Source organism: Brassica napus, chromosome A8 (assembly GCF_020379485.1).
Source record: "Brassica napus cultivar Da-Ae chromosome A8, Da-Ae, whole genome shotgun sequence".
NCBI lineage: Eukaryota > Viridiplantae > Streptophyta > Magnoliopsida > Brassicales > Brassicaceae > Brassica > Brassica napus.
In genome coordinates this window covers 10,281,315-10,303,103 of record NC_063441.1, presented here as the reverse complement: position 1 = coordinate 10,303,103, position 21,789 = coordinate 10,281,315, and the positions used below count along the sequence as shown (strand labels likewise).

General features: G+C 29.8%; 1 protein-coding gene and 1 long non-coding RNA gene across 2 annotated transcripts; one reads left to right on the top strand and one right to left on the bottom strand.

Annotated features, from left to right (window-relative positions):
* Positions 1–9,460: 9,460 nt before the first annotated feature.
* On the bottom strand, positions 9,461–11,723 carry LOC125577309. The gene is made up of 2 exons (XR_007315702.1): positions 10,692–11,723; positions 9,461–10,616 (listed from the first exon to the last, which is right to left on the bottom strand). It is a non-coding gene; the product is annotated as an uncharacterized LOC125577309 (long non-coding RNA).
* Positions 11,724–16,369: 4,646 nt separating this feature from the next.
* LOC106360638 (monooxygenase 1) lies at positions 16,370–21,275 on the top strand. Its single transcript, XM_013800265.3, has 5 exons — positions 16,370–16,551; positions 16,666–16,812; positions 16,895–17,123; positions 17,487–17,715; positions 20,628–21,275. Exons 1-5 carry the CDS (start codon positions 16,481–16,483, stop codon positions 21,146–21,148), a joined length of 1,197 nt encoding a protein of 398 aa, XP_013655719.2. The 5' UTR covers positions 16,370–16,480; the 3' UTR covers positions 21,149–21,275.
* Positions 21,276–21,789: the final 514 nt, after the last annotated feature.

The following is a 21,789-nucleotide window of genomic DNA, read 5'->3' as shown; positions in this document are numbered from 1 at the left end:
TTGGTTAAGTATCTCATTTTTGTTTGTCAAACTCCGTAAAATTTAGTATTACTTTTTTTCTTTTCATGTTTGTGTAATTAGGTAAAAATTTGCCAAAGTTCTCCATTTTCGTACATCAAACTTTGTATAACTTAGTATTTTTTTCCTTTTGTACAATTCAGTAAACTTTTTCAGAATTTTTGTTTTTCATTTGTCAAATTTTGAAAATTTTAAAAAACTCGTAACTAAACTAATTTGATAGAAGTTATGATTAACTGTATAACCAAAATCTCAGAAATACCATGACAGTACGAATAAGACAACATACAACTATCAATATATTTTTTCATTATTGGGTCACTAATCCGCATTGAGAAACCACATGGAGACATCAATAGTATTGGAAATAAGGATTTGGATCAAATTTGGAGAACTTCTCGATAATATCCTCGCCGCTGCATCAACACTAAATAGGTAGCTTCAGAGTTTTGACTCTTGATTGACCACTATTTTCTAGAAAAAACCTGAAAATTGGAGATTAGGTGAAGAAAGATGAAAAATGAGAAATGGGAAGAGAGAAAATGGATTGAGAGGATTGAGAAGATAGTAGAAATGAGAAATCCTAAAAATCAAAGCAATTATAGTTACCAACTTCGATTTTGAGGTTAGGAAAAAAATAAAAATTTGGGAGGGAAAATTCTGAAATTTGGGCGGGAAAATTTTTTACAGCATTTTTGGGGTCCAAGTTTGTAGTTTTACAAAAAGCTTCAAAGTTTTACTTTTCCATTTTTTACATTTTTTTTAGTTTTACTATACTCAAAAGATTTATATTATAGTTATACCATTTATATTAAGTCTTTACAATCATTTCCCATCAAATCATATTGTAATAAAATTAATTTCGTGGCGTATACAAGTTTTGTAATGTCACAAGGTCAGTATTAAGAAAAAAAGCATAAAAGAACATTGTATTTTCTCTATTATAAATAGTACACAACTATGTGACGAAAATTTTGATTATAATTATTTTGAATTTAAATCAGAAAATACTAACAAATAATAAGCATAATGCTTGTAAACAACCAAATAAGTTTAGAATTTTGTATCTTCAATATTTTGTATTTTATCAGTTTTACTAAGTTTTATTTAGTTTTTTCATCATCTTGAAGAAACATCTTGAATAATATATGCAACTAATCGTGGTGTGCATTTCCTTATGGTTCCTGAATTTAAACTTTTTCAAAAACAAGTATGCATTTTATGTATACTTTAAACGAAATAAATCAGAATTCTTAATATTCGGAGCTTAGAGTTCAAAATTATAAATTCAAAACAGTTATGGTATGATGCTTAATCAACTAAATCTTTCACATGTCTCCACATTATCCAAATCAATACCTACATTGTCTCTATATCTATAACAACATCTTCCACTGGTTCAGTCACCTTAAGATGTCGTTATGCTTTTTTAATGGCCTCATAGGTTTTACTACCAATGAAATATAACTCAAATTTTACCTCTTTGTACATAGATTTATCGTCATCTTTCTGCATATCCTGTCCACTAGCATACAAACTACTTTTGTCTGGAATCCATTCATGACCATCTCTGGCTTTATAATAGTATTTTTAATAATCAAAGTGTATGTTTGTGAAAGAACTCGTCGTCTCACGTAAAAATCAAAATGATTAACATCAAGTTATATGAACTTGCACGTTTTAACCATAAAATTTTATCAAGTTATATAGTTTTACAAATATAGTTATATCAAGTTATACAGTTTAGTTAGTACCATTTTATCTAGTTACACAGTTTCACATAGTTGTACAGTATAGTTTTACCAAGTTGTACGGTTATAGTTATACATAATTATACATAGTTATACCATTTTGTTCATACCAAGTTTTACTACGTTTTTTAGTTTTTAAAATCAAAATAATAATCTGATACGATTTTTTATAATTATACTAGTGTTTTTGATTATCCAAATAGATCTAGACCCATTGTTTTCAATTAGATAATTATGAACACGAATTTGAAATTAAAGTTTCTAATTCTTCATGAATGAATTAATGGAGAAGATGAATGTCAAATTGAATGGAAACAAAATATGGGTTTGAGATCTACAGTGGAGAGAGAAAGGAAGAAGATAGAGTAGGAGAGAGAATGATTTTCATTGGTTTTGCCGAAAAGAGTAATTTAGACATTGACCACGTTTTTGAAGAGTATGAGATAAATGAAGAGTATGCCAAAATTCGTAAGAGTATGCCATAATACTTTTTGCCTCATTAAAAGCATCTGAGATTATAACCCCAAATAAAGCAGTAACGGAGAAATTCATCCTCGCGAACAAAGAGAAGCCCATGTTGGAATATCAACCTTTCGTTGCTATAGAGATCGAGAACTTAGTTTCTCTCGAGAAATAGCACTTACTTGTAGCAAAACTACTCGACCCGGTAGGCCGATAAGTAATTTTGTTATATTTCTGCCAATATAACATGTTTTCCATTTTAATCTGCTCAGTTACTAATATATATTTTTATTGTACTTACAGATGAATGGTGGAAACTATTTGGTTGTGATATTCCTGATTTGCAAAAGCTTGCAATCCGAATCCTTAGTCAAACAGCTTCGTCATCTGGATGTGAGAGAAATTGGAGTGTCTTTGAACGCATTCATACCAAAAAAAAGAAACAAGCTAGAGCATCAAAGACTCAATGATCTTGTATATGTTCACTACAACTTGCGTTTACAAAACAGGTTCGTTAGTTGTGAAATTTATAACAAATATTTGTGTGTTATATTATTCATTACGTAGGTATGAGACAAAAAGATCATTACTTAGGTTTGCTAATATGCTATTGTTCTTTATGTAGGTATGGGACAAAAAGATCACCAGTTGATTATGAGTCAATTGATAAAACTGAGTTTTGGATTATGGAAAAAGAAGGAGAAGGAGAACTTGATTTTTCTGAATTAGAAGATAAACTTCTTGAAGAATATCCTAAAGATAGCGAAGAAACTCAATCATGGTATGATTTTGAATTTTATTTCAAAATAGTTTTTTTTTAACTAATGTGCATATAATTTTTTTAAAGGTGACGAAGATTTAGAGTGACAAAGATCTGGAGAGTAAACTTTAAATGTTTTTTTTCCTATTGATTTTAGATTTGAACTATTAAATTGTTTATTACTTTTATTACATTTCAGTTTGTTATTTTTGAAAGTTTTCTAAATATTATAGTCATTGGAATATTTTATTTGATATGATCTATCTTTGTAAAAATATACATAATATTTACAAAACATCATTACATTCAGTTGCATCTAATTGAACCCGATCGAACCCTGTCGAACCACAATGACCCATGACCCAAAATATTTCCGGTTCGATCGCCGGTCCGGTTTTAAAAACACTGCTTGTCATCCATATTCCGATACCTAAGTTAATAACAAACTAGGTTCTGATCCCTATATAAAAGCCCGGGATTTTTTTGAGAAAGTTTAATTTACATAATCAAAATGTTTTAACATTTTTATTTTAGTATATTTGAAAAAGATACAGGTATACTGGGTGTGATTGGCTACTGATGTAGATGCTCTCTACAACCACAATTATACATACAGCAGTAAAATACACCAATCTTGATTTGTAATTTTTTTTTCAATTCACAGCCCTTTTTAAAAGTCCACAACACTTCTTTAAACTCATGTCTTTATAATTGTTGGGAAATTTCCACAAATAGCACATTCATAGTACCACTTTTCATGTTTACACTAACCATTTTTACCCTCACTTTTATTGAAGGATAAAAGATAATTATACCCTTAGGGTTAACTAATCTAGACTTAGGGTTTAGAGTTGAGGGGTGGGGTAGGGTTTTTGGAATGTGAAATTTAGGATTCTAATAAATATATAAATAAATACTTAAAAAATATATAATTTTTTTTTAAAATAGTTTCAAACATAATTTTCGTTTTTCAAAAAGAAATTTGAATTAAAACAAAAAAAAATTTCAAAAAAAAATTTCAAAAAAAAATTTCAAAAAAAGTTCAAATTTGAAAAAGTATAATTCGAAAACATAAAAAAAAAATTTACTTTTATTTTTATTTATTTTTATTTATTTTATTTAAATAATGGTTTATTATATATATAAATAACAAGGGCATAAAAGTCTTTTGCCACTTAATGAAGAATGTATTTTTGAAAATGTCTCCTTAAGACAAGTGTTTTATAGATGGAGCATGGAAGGAACATGACCCTTATACAGGGCAGGGATGGGTCTATAGAAAAGATGGATCAACTGATACTATGATGGGTGCAATGTCTATTCGCATGAGTCTATCACCTTTACATGCTGAATGTGAAGCTTTGATATGGGCGATGGAGTGCATGAAGACCCTACAAATCTCATAGGTGGTGTTTGCAACAGATTGTTCTCAGTTGGTGAAGATGGTGTCTACACCGACACAATGGCCGGCGTTCACTACACATATGGAGGAGTTTCTGCGATGTAAGGAATTCTTTCTTAACTTTTCTATCCAGCATATACCGAGGGCGCAAAATACTCTGGCGGACAAGCTGGCACGAGGTGCTAGAACTTCGCCATCTGCTATGGTCTATGTTGATTCTGTTCCTCCGAGGTGGCTCTCGGACCAGGAACCTTCTTAGTTTCTTAGCTTTTTGTTGTCAAAAAATAAAATGTCTCCTTAATGGTGGTAAAAATGAAAAGTGGTACCATAAAATTGATAACATGTAATTTTCCCATAATTGTTCTGGAGAGACAAATACCTACATCCTAAATTTAAAAGCTTTTAAAATTTAAAAATCTAGAGCCAAATCAAAAAATATGACATCAATATTTTTACAGCCAAAATATGAAATCACATCTCTTACCAATCAAACCCACTATTTTGTATTTATATTAAGTATGAAAATTATATAAGTTATTACTTAATTTTATTTTTAATTAAATTCAACATTTTCATCATGAATTTTGAATAAAATTTATGTAATTTGTTTGGTTGACTGTGTGATATATACTTTGATAAATTTAAAATTTAAAATATATTTTATGTCAATGTATTAACTCTAACATTTTATTTATGTACATTATTTAATTTAACATAAAATATTATTTAAGTTTACAAGAGTTTAATTTATATTTAATGAAAATATATATAAATAGTCAATTAAATTAACTGATTTCATATTCAATGAAATTATTTTGTTGTATCTAACTATGAAAAATACTTACACTTATTTTCATTTTTTATATAAATCATTTGAGTGTATTGGTTAATTAATTGATTTATCAAATAATATAGAAACTAGATTAAGACATGCACCTTGCGCGGAATAAACATTATATATATAAATGATTTTATGTATTATATAGTTTTACATATTATGAAATAATAAATATATATTGAATAATTAAAAATCAGTAACTATTACATATATAGTTCAATTGGTGCGATTACGTAAATCAATTTTATTAATCTATAAAATATTTTTTATTTAATAGGATATATAATTAAATTTAAATGATATTAACATACATAATATATTTTTAATATTAATGTCTAGTAAATGAATCTTTCTACTCATTTAGTTTTTTTGATCATTTGTATCTTTTATTGTAAAAATTTTAAATTACTAATAACAAAATTTTCATCATGGAATTAACAGTTTTAGTATTTTTTAATTTTTTTTAAATTTAAGTTATCAATGTTTATTCAAAGCTTTTATCAAAAGAAAAAGTCTTTACAAGTAAATTTTGAGATTAGAATATCTAAGTATTTTTTATATGATATATAATTTAATTTAAAACTATATATATATATATTTTAATCTTAATAATTAATTAAACTAGACTTTTACTTATATGATTTTTATATTATTTTTATTTTGTCATAACAAAAAATTTTAAATGTGAGAGTTTTAAATGTGAGACTTTTAACAGTTTTAATAATTTAAAGTCGTTTAAAAAAATTAAATATAACATATACAGAAAAATCTATTTTTTATTATATGGTTAATGTGGTTGTTTAATTTTTTATAATATTTTTAAACTAAACAAATATGGTATAAGATACAATAATTTTTATCAAATCTTTATTATTCAAAATCATTAATTCTCATATATATTTTAGCCATATTAGGCAATTATGTAACTTTTATTTTAAAAAATAATAAAAACACTAATAATGAATTTATGGTTGGTTCAATAAAAAAACTATTATATAATTAGATAAACCAACCTATATCGCTAATGATTTTAAGAATCATCATAATCATAACACATGGCTACAAAAAGAAGATGCAATGTTTCTCAATTAATATATATGAGATACTAGTAAAAACTAAAAAGTTCTTTATATTATAAAGATGGGACATCAATTCTATTAAAATAGACGTCATGACTTCTTTCATGTGTGATTTTCTTTTAATATGGACCATCCTTTAGAAATTTAATTATAACATCTTTTGATATCTTTTTATTTTAAATATAAAAATATATATTTTTAAAAATCTAACAAATCTATTTCAAAAGAATTGCCACTAATACCACTTTCCTAATACCACTTTTCAACTTTACACTTTTCAACTTTACCATTAAAATTTTAATAGACAAAGTACCATTATACCCCTGAATAATTAAACCTAAATTACTCTCGTTCTCCCTCAATTCCAAATCTGAGAGTTTCCAGATTGATTTCGAATTCGACGGTGATCAAATCCGACGATCCTGACGAGTTCTCCGGACGGCGCTGACGAATTCTCCGACGAAACTGAAAAACTCTACAAGCTCAGGCGAACAAGACGATCTCTCACTTTCTCCTCGATTGAGAAATAATGACGGTGGCGACGAGCATTGATTCGCTTATGGAGAAGCTCAAACAGGAGGAGCTTTACCTTCCACCAAGTAATTGAGAGTCCTTACATTCTTAGAGCTGCCAATTTCCTCTTCCAACTCGTGCTTCTCCTCCGTCTTCTTCATTTGCCTCTGTAAGTTCACCATTTACGCTTTTCATGTTTGTATGCGTGGAAACATGAGCTTTGCATTTCACTTGAGTGGCTAGGATCGGAAACCTAATAGGAAATGATTTGGGGGAAAAGAAGTATCAATTTTATTGATTTGAGTTTAGTACTCGATGTACTGTATTGAGTTACGACGAAATCATTATCTTAGGGTAGATTACGATGTCATGTTCTCAGATTTCTATTCTTAGTAATCAATTACAGAACAATGGAATATCTTTAGTGCTTAGATGAAATGAAAGAAGTATATTGAGACTACTTCTACTTTTGGCCACATTCTCTCACAATTTTGTTGCTTTTTAATAGGAATTAAGTTTGGTTAGGTTGGCGTTGAATGCCCTGCAAGGTGTTCTTCTCTTATTAGCATACAGAAGCTCTCTTATGGATTATGCTCTGAGCCAGCTGATAGGACAACCCACAAAAGTCTGAGCTTGTGGCATCGGTTATCAAGCACTGACGCCTTGGGACAGATTCTTTGAAACATAGGCTGTTTTGGTTCTTTGGTCTTTCTTCTCCATAACTTCGTAGACCCATTTCATGAACTTCAAGTTGGAAGTTGAGGGACATGGGGGAGCTGTAAAGTAGGTGAAAATGAAGAAGCCAATAACAAGAGCCACTATACTCTTGTTAATCAGGCTTTTGCTATTGCTGTGAGAAAGGTCCTAGAAGGCTATATATCTGGTCTGGATACATTATGTGCATCTGCAGAACTGAGACGTTCATCTAACATTGTGGTTTTGTAAACCCTTTATAAATTTTTATAAACCATTATAAATTCAGAAACCTCAAGTATCTCTCAATACTCAATCATCTCAATACTCAATTATACTTTTTTATAAGGCCTTATAAAAGAAACTGTAAAAGAATGATGTTCCTTAATAAGCAAAGAAATAGTGAAAAGTTGGTTAATTTGGTGATTTATAAACTCTTATAAATAGATTTATAAACCTTGTAAATTAATTTATGAACACTTATAAATAAATGTAAAAACTCTTATAAATAGCTTATAAGTTCTTGTAAATAGTTTTATAAACCCTTTTAAATAGTTTTATAAATATTTATATATGTTTTAAAAACTTTATAGATGGTTGATACAAGGTTTTATAAGCTCTTATAAAATTTATAAGTGATTTTATAAAGGTAACCCCCTTGAGGTATTTATTACAATTTTTATATTTATAAGGTTTTATAAAAGAAACCGTAAAACAATATATATATATATATATATTTAGCCTTATATTTTTATGTTTTCATAGGGAAACACAATTTTTAAGAAGATTGGAGTTGCAGAAAGAGAGAGAAGACACGTGTTTTTGTATGTAATATATATGTTCTTGACACATATAAGAGAAACAAGACACATGTCTTTCTGTAATATATATGTGTAACACGTGTTCTTATAAGTGATTGTAAGCTGTAAATCATTTGTACTTTACATTTACTCTAGTTTCTTTTTTCAGAAAATTAGTAATGAGCATCTTCATGTATTTATATCACCGATTTTATTTTTTAAACTTATAATAGCTTTATGAATATTTTACTTCTAAATGTAAAGATTTATAAAATCTTATAAAAGATTTATAAACTCTTGAAAAGATTTATAAACTCTTGAAAAAGATTTATAAAATCTTATAAATATTTATATATGTTTTAAAAACTTTATAGATGGTTGATACAAGGTTTTATAAGCTCTTATAAAATTTATAAGTGATTTTATAAAGGTAATCCGCTTGAGGTATTTATTACAATTTTTATATTTATAAGGCCTTATAAAAGAAACCGTAAAACAATATATATATTTAGCCTTATGTTTTTATGTTTTCAGAAGGAAACACAATTTTCAAGAAGATTGGAGTTGCAGAAAGAGAGATAAGACACGTGTTTTTATATGTAATATATATGTTTTTAACACATATAAGAGAAACAAGACACATGTCTTTCTGTAATATATATATATATATATATGTATAACACGTGTTCTTATAAGTGATTGTAAGCTGTAAATCATTTGTACTTTACATTTACTCTAGTTTCGTTTTTCAGAAAATTAGTAACGAGCATCTTCATGTATTTATATCATCGATTTTACTTTTTAAACTTATAATAGCTTTATGAATATTTTACTTCTAAATGTAAAGATTTATAAAATCTTATAAATGATTTTTAAGACTTTATAAATGAAATTACCTTTCTAAATATTTATAAATGATTTTATAAAACCTTATAAATATTTGGTATATTCTTATAAGTGATTTTATAAAGGTTTATAAATCATTTATAGGAATATATATATAAACTATTGATAAAGGTTTATAAATGATTTCTGAATTTTCATAAATGATTTATAAATATTTATAAATTATTTATTATCTTTATAAAGCCTTATAAGGATTTTATTATGATGATATAATTTGATATGGTTTCTCTGCTTCTTCTTTATAAAACAATTATATCATTTCTCAGATTTTCTTAGCAAACAGAGGTACATCATTAACATCATCCACAATCAACTAAAGGATATATATATAGACTCGGTAAGATTCAATCATGATTCATGAGCAAATCTACACTCAAGAACAATTCAACATCCATAAATATTCTATAATTCACCACAAAACAGTTAAGTCAGAGAGAAAGAGAAGCATAAGATTCTCACTGCAGGAGGCAGGCCAAGCAGGACGATGGACGTAAAGCAAGCAAATCTTCTTGCTGGAGAAGTTTCTTGCTGTCCATAACACCGTCGTTTTGCTCCTCTCCACGTCTTCCGCCGTAACCATGAAGATCGTCTGATCCACATCTAAAGCCGCCTCCGGAGACTTCTCCAACACTCCCCATTCTTCTTGGAGACACTCGCTCTTATTCTTAGCTAAGAACTATACAGCAAACTCAATATCCCCACAAACCTCTGCTACATCATCTCGCTGTTTTCCACCACATGAGGAATATATATAAACTATTGATAAAGGTTTATAAATGATTTCTAAATCTTCATAAATCATTCATAAACATTTATTAATTATTTATAATCCTTATAAACGGATTTTATAAACTCTTATAAATGAATTATACTTTAATAATATATTTAAAAAACCTTATAGACTGATTTTATAAAGTCTTATTAATTGTTTTATAAACTATTATAAATAATCTTTTATTTACTATAAATAATTTACAAACATTTATATTAGAATTATAGACACTTATAATAGCTTTATGAATATTTTACTTCTAAATGTTTGTAAAGATTTATAAACTCTTGAAAAAGATTTATTAACTCTTATAAATTGTGTTATGAAGATTATTAAACTCTTATAATATTTTTACAAACCTTATATACAGATTCATAAACTTTTATAAATATATTTTTAAAACCTTAAAAATGATTTATAAGTTCTTATAAATAGTTTTATAAACCCTTATAAGAGCTTTCTAACATGCAAGATAATATAGATTAGCTAGAGCCCAAGCTGCAGCAAGACTACCTTCCTTTCCCTTGTATCAGAACTTTGCAATTGATCAACCTTCTCGGTGGGAAGATAAGGGACATTTTCATCCATCCTAGGACCAACAGAGCCTCTCCCACGTTTGTTCCTGTCATTTACAAAGAGACTCAGAAGATGAAGGAAGCTAAAGGTAACAGAAGCTATAGCAAATAGACATATATACCGTGATTGGAGAAAAGACTCAATTCTCATCATCTCCTAAACCTTCATCATCATCATCCAAGTACAATCTTTTGTCCAATGATGATTGATGAGTGATCTTTCTCTCCTCGTTAATGGAGCTACATTTCTTATCCAAACTCCTTTTCGAGAAACTACTACTCCACTTCATTTGGCTACTGCTGCTGCTGCTTTCCTCTCTTGATTTTATTTTGAGCCTTTCGTTTTCTTGCTCCTGAGTCTTCCACATCTCATTGGATTCTACCGCTCTGTTTGTTGTATTATGGTCAAGAAACAAGCAAGAGATTAGAGTAAATAATTAACATATTGAGCTACATTGAGTACTAGACAGACACGTAAGTCACAACTGTTAAGAAACGCAGAACCAAAAACAAAACTTTCAGATTCTGCCAACTTTCTTATTGTGAATCGACCATTCACCAACAATTAAAGCAAATGTGTGCTGGCAGGATTGTGGCTCTCATATAAGCTTGAACACAGCTTCTCAGGAACTGAACATATCAATTACATTACAAAATAACTCAGATTTACAAAAGGTTATAAAGGGTCTTAAGTTGTCAAAACTCAATGTTTTCACAATCAAAATTGTTTATCTTAGATCGACATGTACAGATTAGAAGTCTAAAGCAATCTTGTTTGATTTTTCGACTATAATAACCACAAAATCGAAATTTCGCAAAATTAATCGACACAAACAAAAAAGGAGAAATTAGATGCATACCAGTTGGGAATCTTGTACAGAAGTAGGAGTCGACAGAGTGAACCGCAGAGTGAACCGCAGAGAACCGGTGGAATGAGAGAGAGATGGTGGATCTCCGGTGAATCGGAGGCAGAGAGGAAGAAAAAAGATCGCGAGAGAGAGAGAGAGAAAGAAAAGAGGATCGCGAGAGAGAGATAAGGTTAGGGCTAGTATGGTCTTTTGGTCATTAATGAAAAGTGTATTTGTGAAAATGTCTTCATACTAGTGGTATACTTGAAATGTGGTACCAAAGAAAGTGTAGAAGTAAAATTCTCCCTTTTAACAAGATCTTAATTTTCAAAAATTATATGTAAATATTTTCACTAATTTTATAATTAGTTTTGAAATATTATTATATAATCATAATCATTCATATTAAAAGAAAATTATTGTATTGAGCTAAATATGATAAAATTATATTAAATTAATAAATGGCTTTTTTCAAATATGACCTAAAATTTCAAGTCAAACACAAAAATAACCCATGCTTTTTTTTAAACTTTCTTTTTCTTATTCACCTTAGAAATTCGAGTTATTCACGAAAATGTCACTTTTTCTTTCTTTTTTTCTTCTTTTTTATTTTACATCCCCATCTTCACCAAATATTTACAATATTGTCATTGTCATCAATACACTAACCACCATCTAAAAACTAATTTGAAGCTCTTAATGCACCAAAGTTTCGATTTTAACTCTTCATATCTTATTAATTATGCACACAAATCACATATCTTTCACTCTCTCTTCAAATTCATCCAAAAAACCTTAGATTTTGATTCCAAGCTTTGTAAGTTTCGTAGAGACCTTGAAGCTCATGATTCATGGTCATTAACGACTTGGTAGCTTTTATAGTGAAGTTATGGGTGTTTGGAGAAACAAAGCAAGTAATCTCACATGCTCAAAGTATGAAATCATTTCTTTTCTCAGATCTGTTCGCAAAGACTTTCAGAAGACTTCGCTAGATGTGTTCTCCATCAAGAAGACTTCCCTAAAAGTCTTCTAACTTTCCTTTATTAAAAGAATAAACCGAAAATCCCAAAGAAGACTTCTTGAGAATTCTTCTCAGATAAATATGTTAGTTTTGCAATTGACCAAAGTTTGTCAGAAATTGGACTTTTTATAAAAGACTTCTCGGGAAAAACTTCTATAGAAGTCCTCTAACAGTTTTCCCGAAGCATTCTCACTGTCGAAAGAAGTCTGCGTGGGTTACTTTTGCAATTGAAAAATATTAGTGAAACATTTAATATTAATGAGAAGACTTCTTGAGAAGTCTTCTCAAATTTTATTTCGGGTTTTGGTCAAACCTTTGGTTACAAGAGAAGACTTCTCTAGAAGTCTTCTCTCGAAAAGTCAAATATAGTCAATTGCAAAAGTATTTCATGTAGATTTCTTGTGACATTGAGAAGGCTTTCAGAAGACTTCTATATAAGTCTTCTGTAAAAAGTTAAGTTTCTGACAAACTTCAGTCAATTGCAAAACTAACATGTTTATCCGAGAAGACTTCTCGAGAAGTCTTCTCTGGCATTTTCGAGAATTTTTCAAATTCAGAATTAAGCTAATATTTACAAAGGAAGACTTCTCAAGGTATCTTCTGCAGAGTAGACTTCTTAAGAAGTTTTTATTCAAAAATTTGCAATTGCAAAAATGACCTAAATAGAAGACTTATACGTCAATGTTTGATAAACTTTCATTTTCTCTACAATTAAAATGACTTTTTAATATTTTCTTATTAATTCATGTGTATTAGTCAATATTGGAGGTCCTCGATAAAAATCATAAATTATTTGGTGATAATTATGAGATTTCAAATATTTATGTTTACTAACTTCAAAGTATGTTTTTAACTTTCAAAAGTGTTAATTAAATTCAAAAAGATCAAGTTATGTGGTTTAATCCATGCGGCCGCCCGGGTCAATGTCTAGTAATTGGGCCTGGGATTTATTATCCGAGATCCGGATTCGATCTGAGATCCGCTCTGGATCCGCTCCGAAAATAGGATATTCAGGGTGCCCAGATCCGAATCAGGATACTAAAATCTTGGATCCGTCCAAACCGAATCTGAATCTGGATATCTTAATTTTAAGTCTGGATATCCGGATCTGGATCCGTATTTTTAAAACACAATATTTTTTTTAGTTTTATTAATATTTATATTTGATATATTATATTTATACATGAATTAATCTTATAATATTATATTTTAGTTTTTACAATATTATAGACATATATAAATATATTTATAAATATTTAATTTATGTATTATATTAAAAGATTAGTATTTTTAAAAAAATTATTATTTTTAATTGTTTTTCTGGATTTGGATATCCGCGGGTAATAGAATATCTGGACGGATATCTGAAATCCGGATATCCGGAAGCCACGAATCCGGATCCGGATATTAAATTCACGGATCCAGGTATCCTGAATATCCGTATATCTGGATCCGTCCCAGGCCTACTAGTAATCACTTACATACATAAAGTTTTTGTATTTTCATCTGAGAATTTTAATGTCAAGCCGTAACTTAATTCTAGGTAAAAGCTAAAATATATATTAAATAATCCTTTTATTATTTAATTATTATTGCCTAAATTTTGGCAACACCAAATCTTTAAATTTGTGATTTACGAACATTTTTTTTGACGTCAAAAAAGCTATTCTATTTTTTAAACTTGAGATGGTCTGGGTAACCAGACTGGAATTGAACAACTAATAAAATGTAACTTCCTATGGAAGAATCTAGTAGTCTTATCTAAAAAGTCTAAAATTTGTTTCCGCGCTCGTTGAACATGAATGATGTTGAAGTCCAGGAAATATATTTGTAGCGTCTCTATCCTTTCCAATTATGTCGTAAAGCTTGACCAAGCATGAAGTTTTTTTATCATTGCAATCAGTTCCTTACAATCTATTCCAAAGCTCTGGAACGTTGAATGTTGAAGCATATTATCCAAAGTATGAACTTTTTGTTAGTTTGTCATATTATGTATTTTATATTTTATTTGTTACTATATTTTTAATTATCAATACTATTAAAAGGGAAGGAGTCTTAAAAAATCTACCTATAAAAGTTGTTTCGACCCTTTCATTTAACTCATTATTTTTTGGTCTTACTTTAAACTTAGACTAACAATATATTACCATATATTTCTCTAACAATAATTTATTCAATTTCTTTATTTATTCAAATATCACTCCTAAATCTTAATCATTAATATTATTATATTTACCATTTTTACTTTTAATCATAAAAGCATTGAAACTAATGTTTTATATTATCACTTTTATCATATAATCTATGATTTAAAGCAAGAGAAGTTACACGACATATATGTGTACATTTTAACGTCCTCTTTCCTTTATAATAATGTAATCATATCATATATAAATTTTTCTACTAAAATCTCATATTACATACTAAACTTTCAACCGTCTATAGTTTGATAGATATTTTCATATTTAAAAATGAGTTTTCTAAAAATATTTCATCGACCATGTTTTTGTACAATAACATTAAAAATCTATATCAAAAGGTTGTTGGACCCGATATAGTCGTAATGGTCCACATCTGTTCGGGTATTTAGGATCCTAAAAAATTCGAAATATCTAAAAAATCTGAAAAATATCTGAAACTCGAAAAGTACTTGAAACTCCAAACAAATACCCAAAAAAATTCAAATACCTAAAAATTCAAAATCTTATTCAAAATCTGTCACTGAACTGAAAATGCCCAAAATTTTATCCAAATACCCAATTTTTTTTATTTGAAAATTTACCTAAAATCAAAAACTATAATAGTAAACCAAAAACCTAAAAAAAATATCCATAATGCTGGAAACATATTCGAAATATCCAAATTTACCTAATAAACACAACATATTTATGATCGGATCTAGGGTAGGACCCGGACTCAAACAAAGACCGACAGGTCCAAAAAACCCCCAATAGGTTATCTTCTCTAGACCTGAACTAAATCTATATTTTTGGGTCGGTTCGGTTTGTTTTTTTGATCCGGATATAATTCTCATGCCTAAAAGAAATTTACGTAAATGTGTACATATAAAATATCAAATAAACTAATTTATAGATTATATAACTGTTAAAAATTATATTTTCAATATAATAAAACTTTGTATTATAATATAATCCAAAAAAACCGCGCTTTCCAAGCGCGGGTCAAAATCTAGTTTTATGCCCTGTTCAAAACTACGTTAGGCGCTAGTCGGGCGGTAACCCCGGGTCTAGCGCCTAACAAAAAAATCGGGGATTAAGTGGGGATTAATCGGGGCCTAGTTTTCAGGTTTTTATATAGCGTTTATCTGTGTATATTAATATATGTAAGTAAGAGCATTTGATCTGTTATAGCCCAGTGGTTAGTGCTCTTTGTATCTTCCTAATAAACCCGAGTTCAAAACCCACCAAGCGTATTTTTTATTGCTTTTGACTTAAACATTAATAAGGGTAGAACGGATATTTCGGTTTTCATCTTCTTCCTCCTCGTATGTGTTCGATCAAACCCTGATAATGGCGGCCGCCTCTCTTTTTTTTTGTCCTTTTTTCATATATTTCTTCCATTTTCCTTTGTATTTAAGATTACTATTGATAAATCTACAAGAGAACCTTCCATTTCAAAGTTTCTATGAACAAAATTTTGAATTTTCTAAGATCCCGAGTTTTTGTCCGATTAGTACCAAATCGTGGCGGCCGGAGCCCGACGAGTGACTTTCCGGCGACTAAGCGGCCCTCGGCGGCGCCTTTTCGAACAGGGTTTTATGTTAATCAACAAATATCAAATGCCACGGCATTTATTGGCCACCTGGCCGATTATTTTGTTAATTATTTAATGTTAATCGACAAATACCAAATATTATTTAATGATAAATTTCGCTATGATTGATAATTGTATATAACGACAAATTTAACCGGCCAAAGCCACAGCACTATATTGGCCACGTGGCTTCAACCACTGGTATATGCTGTATGGGCAGATACGATATATAGCGAGGTAAAGATCGCAAAACTCGGCAAAACTAATAATGGAAGAATTGGACATAGTGATAGTGGGAGGAGGCATTGCTGGTCTTGCGACTTCACTTGCTCTGCACAGGTTCATTATTTTCTCCTCCTTTTCTAAAATACATCTCTTATGTATGGTAACTTGCAAACTATATACATGGAGTACTGACTAATTAGCGTATCAAATAACCATATAAATATAAAGAAAGGGTATAAAGAGCATTGTGCTGGAGAGATCAGAGTCTGTAAGATCGGAAGGAGCAGCATTTGGTATTCAGACTAATGGATGGCTTGCTCTTCAGCAGCTAGGCGTGGCCGCTAAGCTCCGTCTCAATTCTCTCCCAATTCATCAGTAGGTGTATAAGTATTTATCATTTTAACTAATTCTAGTTGTGATTCATATATTGATAGTTTTCTCCTGTACGATTGAATAGGATAAGAGATGTTATGATCGAGAAAAATATCAAACAAAGAGAATCAGTCGGACCAGCCTCGCACGGGGAAGTAAGAGGTGTAATAAGGAATGATATGGTCCGAGCTCTGGCTCATGCTCTTCCTGTTGGGACTCTCCGCCTCGGAAGCCAAATTGTGTCGGTTAAGCTGGACGAAGCTACGTCGTTTCCAATTGTTCACCTCAGAAACGGACAAGATATCAAAGCAAAGGTACGTCTATCGACTGCTAGGTATATAATTTGTTATTGTTCGATGATTGGGTAGTGGAATATTTTAGTATATTTTCTGTTTACTCGACAGCAACGTTATTGAAAGTTGTGACAGGATATATTTTGTTTTCTAAATACATTTACTGAAAGCTACATGTTTGGCACGAAATGGCTGAATTTTAAATAGTGACAAAATTGTGTTTACAAAACTAACTAAATATATACATATATATATACTATATATTTTATTAAAATCATTGACCGTTCATTTTCCAGCTCTATTTTTCTTTTATCACCAACTTTCAGCTAAATTGCGCAGTTACGGTTTACACCATCCATCTTATTAATTCTGAACTTTCATTAGGTTTTGATTGGCTGCGATGGATCAAATTCTATCGTCTCTAAATTTCTTGGACTAAACCCGACTAAAGCCCTTGGTTCTCGGGCGGTGAGAGGGTTCACAAACTATCCAAACGGCCATGTGTTCCAGCAGGAATTTATAAGAATCAAGATGGACAATGTCGTAAGCGGACGACTTCCTATAACTCACAATCTCGTCTTTTGGTTTGTTGTTATGCTGAAGTGTCCCCAAGGTAATTGATCCCTTGATATTTTCCCCTTTCACGGTACAACTAATATATTATATATAATTGAATAGTGGATAGTTATATCAATTAAATGCTGGATTTGTTATCAAGTGAACAGAAACAACAAAATATATTATACTACTAACTAGGTAGTAATCCGCGTCTTGCTCATGATGAAATTATTAATTTTGTTATTTTTAAGATAATAAGACATTAGGTCTGTTTAATTTTGCGTTGGTTTTTTCGGGTTTTAATATCCTATTATATAATGACTTTTCTAAATCCATATTTATTTTTCGTTTGTTCGGTTAAAATGCTTGAAGGTTTTTGGGTTTTTTTGGTGATAAACTAAAGACTGTTATTATTTATTTGGTTTCATGTTATATGAATTTTAGATACTCCTGATGTCAACTAATCGTTTAATATTATAATTTCTAAACTCATCCAAAAAATCTAATCTAGATAATTGTTGAAGAAAAAAAAATTATAAAAAAAATCATTTCATTACAATTTGGTTAATGGTAAAATGAAGCATTAAAAATATACAACATTCCAACTTCCTATAGAATTATAATCTTCACTTTCGGTAAATATTTAGTTATATAGGTACTCACTTCAATGTGCATATCTATGTGTATGTAAAAATATTAAAAGTGGTTGATAAATATATAAAAATACCATTAATTAATATTGAAAGAAAGTTTTTGATCAATATAACAAATGAAAGACAAAATTCTTAAAAAGAAATTAATTAAAAATAAATTAGACTTCGACCTTACTAAATATTTTTATCATATAAAGAAAATCAAATTGTATACATAAACAATAAACTAATACATATACAAATTAGGCCTGCTGAATTTTATTCTTATATACCTTGGCCCAATCAGTTTTTAACATTCATACTTTATGGTTCAACATATATTTTATAATTGAGCCTGCATGAAAACAAATAAAACCTAAGATTCTAAAACATGTTTGGACATTAGGGCCCATAACAAAATAGTGATGTAGTGGTTAGATCTCAAAAAACGACGACTGAAAGCGTATAGGGTTTCGTCCGCACCGCGATAGACCATGGAACTTCTATTTGTTCAGTCGATCCTTTCGAATCAATCACCACAATTTATTTATGTTTCTATATGTTACTTCACTCCATCCTTTGTTTGGTGAAGATGGTTACAAAATTAGATCTCATCGGTCGATTCAATAAAATCCAACACATAATCTTCTTCACTCGATCATTTCGAATACATCACCAAAATTTCTCCCAAAAACCTTTATTGGAGTGATTAGTCAAGAGAAGTTCCAGAAATCTCGACCATGCTGTCTTCACAAATGGTTTCAAATCAGACACATAAGTTATCGCAGCCATTATAGGAGAATGAGATAAATTTCTAAGGTTTCGGGTTTAGAGAATGACTAAAATGAATGGGCAAAGCGAGTCTTATATAAATTTACTATGCCTAATTCAATTCACATTGTATCTACGAGAAATACCGAATTAAATGGCATATATTTTTACCTTGCCAATCACTCTTCGATATATATATTTCCATAACCTAAAATTGTGAAATTTATGCCATTTAGTATTATTAATTTACCTTGCCAATCACTTACGACAATAAAATATTGTCCAAACCCACATTAAGACGGTTTTATTCGGTATGTGCATACTTGATTGATATCATTTTAATATTTTGAAATATATGCCATTTAGTATCATTAATTTACCTTACCAATGATTGATGTGAGAGTGCCTTGTAGAGACTGCTTGACAATGTAAGAGTGTAGTAAAACCGTTATTGTTTGTGTATATCTGCTGTTACGATGATAGCTCTTTCTTTGCCATAGTAAAAACCGATATCAAGTGGATAAAGACTGTCTTGACAGTAGATCAAGATACTCTATGCTACATTGATAGATTATCAACTTTGCTATTCATCAACTTTTTGCTTATGAACTTCTCAGCTTGTTCTTATCTGGTTTATGAGTATTAGCAATGACATAGTTTGATTCTTTTTTCTTGACAGTAGACAAAGAACTTCTATGCGCCAATGATAGCAATTTCGGTTTGCATCAACTTCTCTTATTAGCAATGCCATTGTTTGATTCTTCACTATAGACAGTAGATGAAGCAAGTTTCTCTGCTCTGCTTTTCACTATCAACTTCTCTTTTTTCTTGACAGTTGACATAAAAACTTCTATGCGCCAATGATAGATTTTTCAATTTGGCTTTGCATCAATCTCCTATTAGCAATGACTTTACATCAACTGTATCATTATGAACATCTATGCTTCTCAAAACTTGGCTTCTATTGACACAATTAGCTTCGCATCAGGTCCATCGGTATCAGCTAAATGATACAACGTGCTTGTGTTTAGTTTAAGCAAAATAGGAAACTTTTTGTGTTTAAAACACCGAAAGTTTGTGAGGAACTCTATTAAGGCGACACGTCAGCGTCTTTATTTTCAAAGTAATGTGAAGATGCCACGTGACCAATGTAATGTGAATACATATCCAAATGTTTTTTTTTAATATATATAGGAGATTTTCAATATACTTTAAATGATAGTATAATGAATAAATATGTACGTAATAAATGTAAAATCTATCTTTCAACTACAAACTTGTAAATTAACTGAAAACTTTTGTTTCATATTGAAGGATGAAATATAACCAACAAAAAATTCTTGGTTGGTTGATTACATTGAATTATTTATACACGGGAAATTATGAAGAGAAATCCAAATTTATTTCTGGAACCTCTGAATTAATATAAATTGACTAGCTTTCTTTTGGGGTAATTATATTGAAGGAAAATGATAGGGTTACAAAAAGAGTCGATAATTTTGATTTATTTTAGAGATTGCTTACTGACGTATATTGATTATGAATATGCTATATATAAATAAAGACTCGAACAATTTAAAAAATCAAGAGGATGTGGCAAGATTGACACTAGCATCGGTCTGCCAATTCCCAGAGGAATGGAAAGAGATGGTGAAGAAGTGTGATATCGACTCCTTATATATCAGCCGTTTAAGGTACCGTTCACCATGGGACGTTATGTCCAGTAAGTTCCGACGAGGCACTGTGACAGTGGCTGGAGACAGTATGCATCTAATGGGTCCATTCATAGGACAAGGGTGTTCGGCTGCGCTCGAAGACGGTGTTGTTTTGGCTAGGTGCTTGTGGAGCAAGTTAGGTCAAGATGGAATGAACAATGTCTCTTCAAGGAAGCAAATAGAAGAAGCGATTGATGAGTACGTTAGAGAAAGAAGAGGGAGACTCGTGGGGCTCTCGACACAGACATATCTTACCGGTAGGTTAATTGAAGCTTCGTCGCCGGCAACGAAGCTCTTGCTTATAGTTTTATTGATGATTCTGTTTCGTGACCATATTGGTCACACTCGATATGATTGTGGCCGTCTTTAATGGGAAACATAAATCTGACGAACGTACGGTTTAAGTGAGAGATTGTTTGAGATGTTTCATCATGGGGTTAATTATTCAATCGCGAATGTATTTTTTCCTTATAAATATATACTAGGTAGATTATTAATTTCGTTTTTTTAAGATAAGAAGAGATTAATTTTGTTTAATATACCTGGATATCAATTCGGTTTTACGTAGTTTTTCGGGTTTTAGTCTTCTAAGATATAAGTACCATTCTAAATCCACATTTACTTTTTGTTTGTTTGGTAAAACGAATGAAATTTTTCATTTTTTTTGCGATAAACTCAAAATATTATTATTTGTTTGGTTTCATATTATGTGTATTTTAGACTGTTTTGATATCAAATCAATGGTTTCATTTAACAAAATTGGTAAACTAATGCAAAATAAAATAACATCTAAATAAGAGTTGAAGAAAAAGGACATTTAATACTATTTGTATTGTTTGTACAAACAATATTGGTGACATTTTAAGATTGTGTATTTTATATAAGATAATCGGATATTATTTGTGTTGTTTAAATTTTCATATATGTTAGAAATCATATAAAAGGTTGTATATTTGTACTCATAGAAATTTATTTTTATTCAGTTTAAAAATATAAATTTTACTGATAATA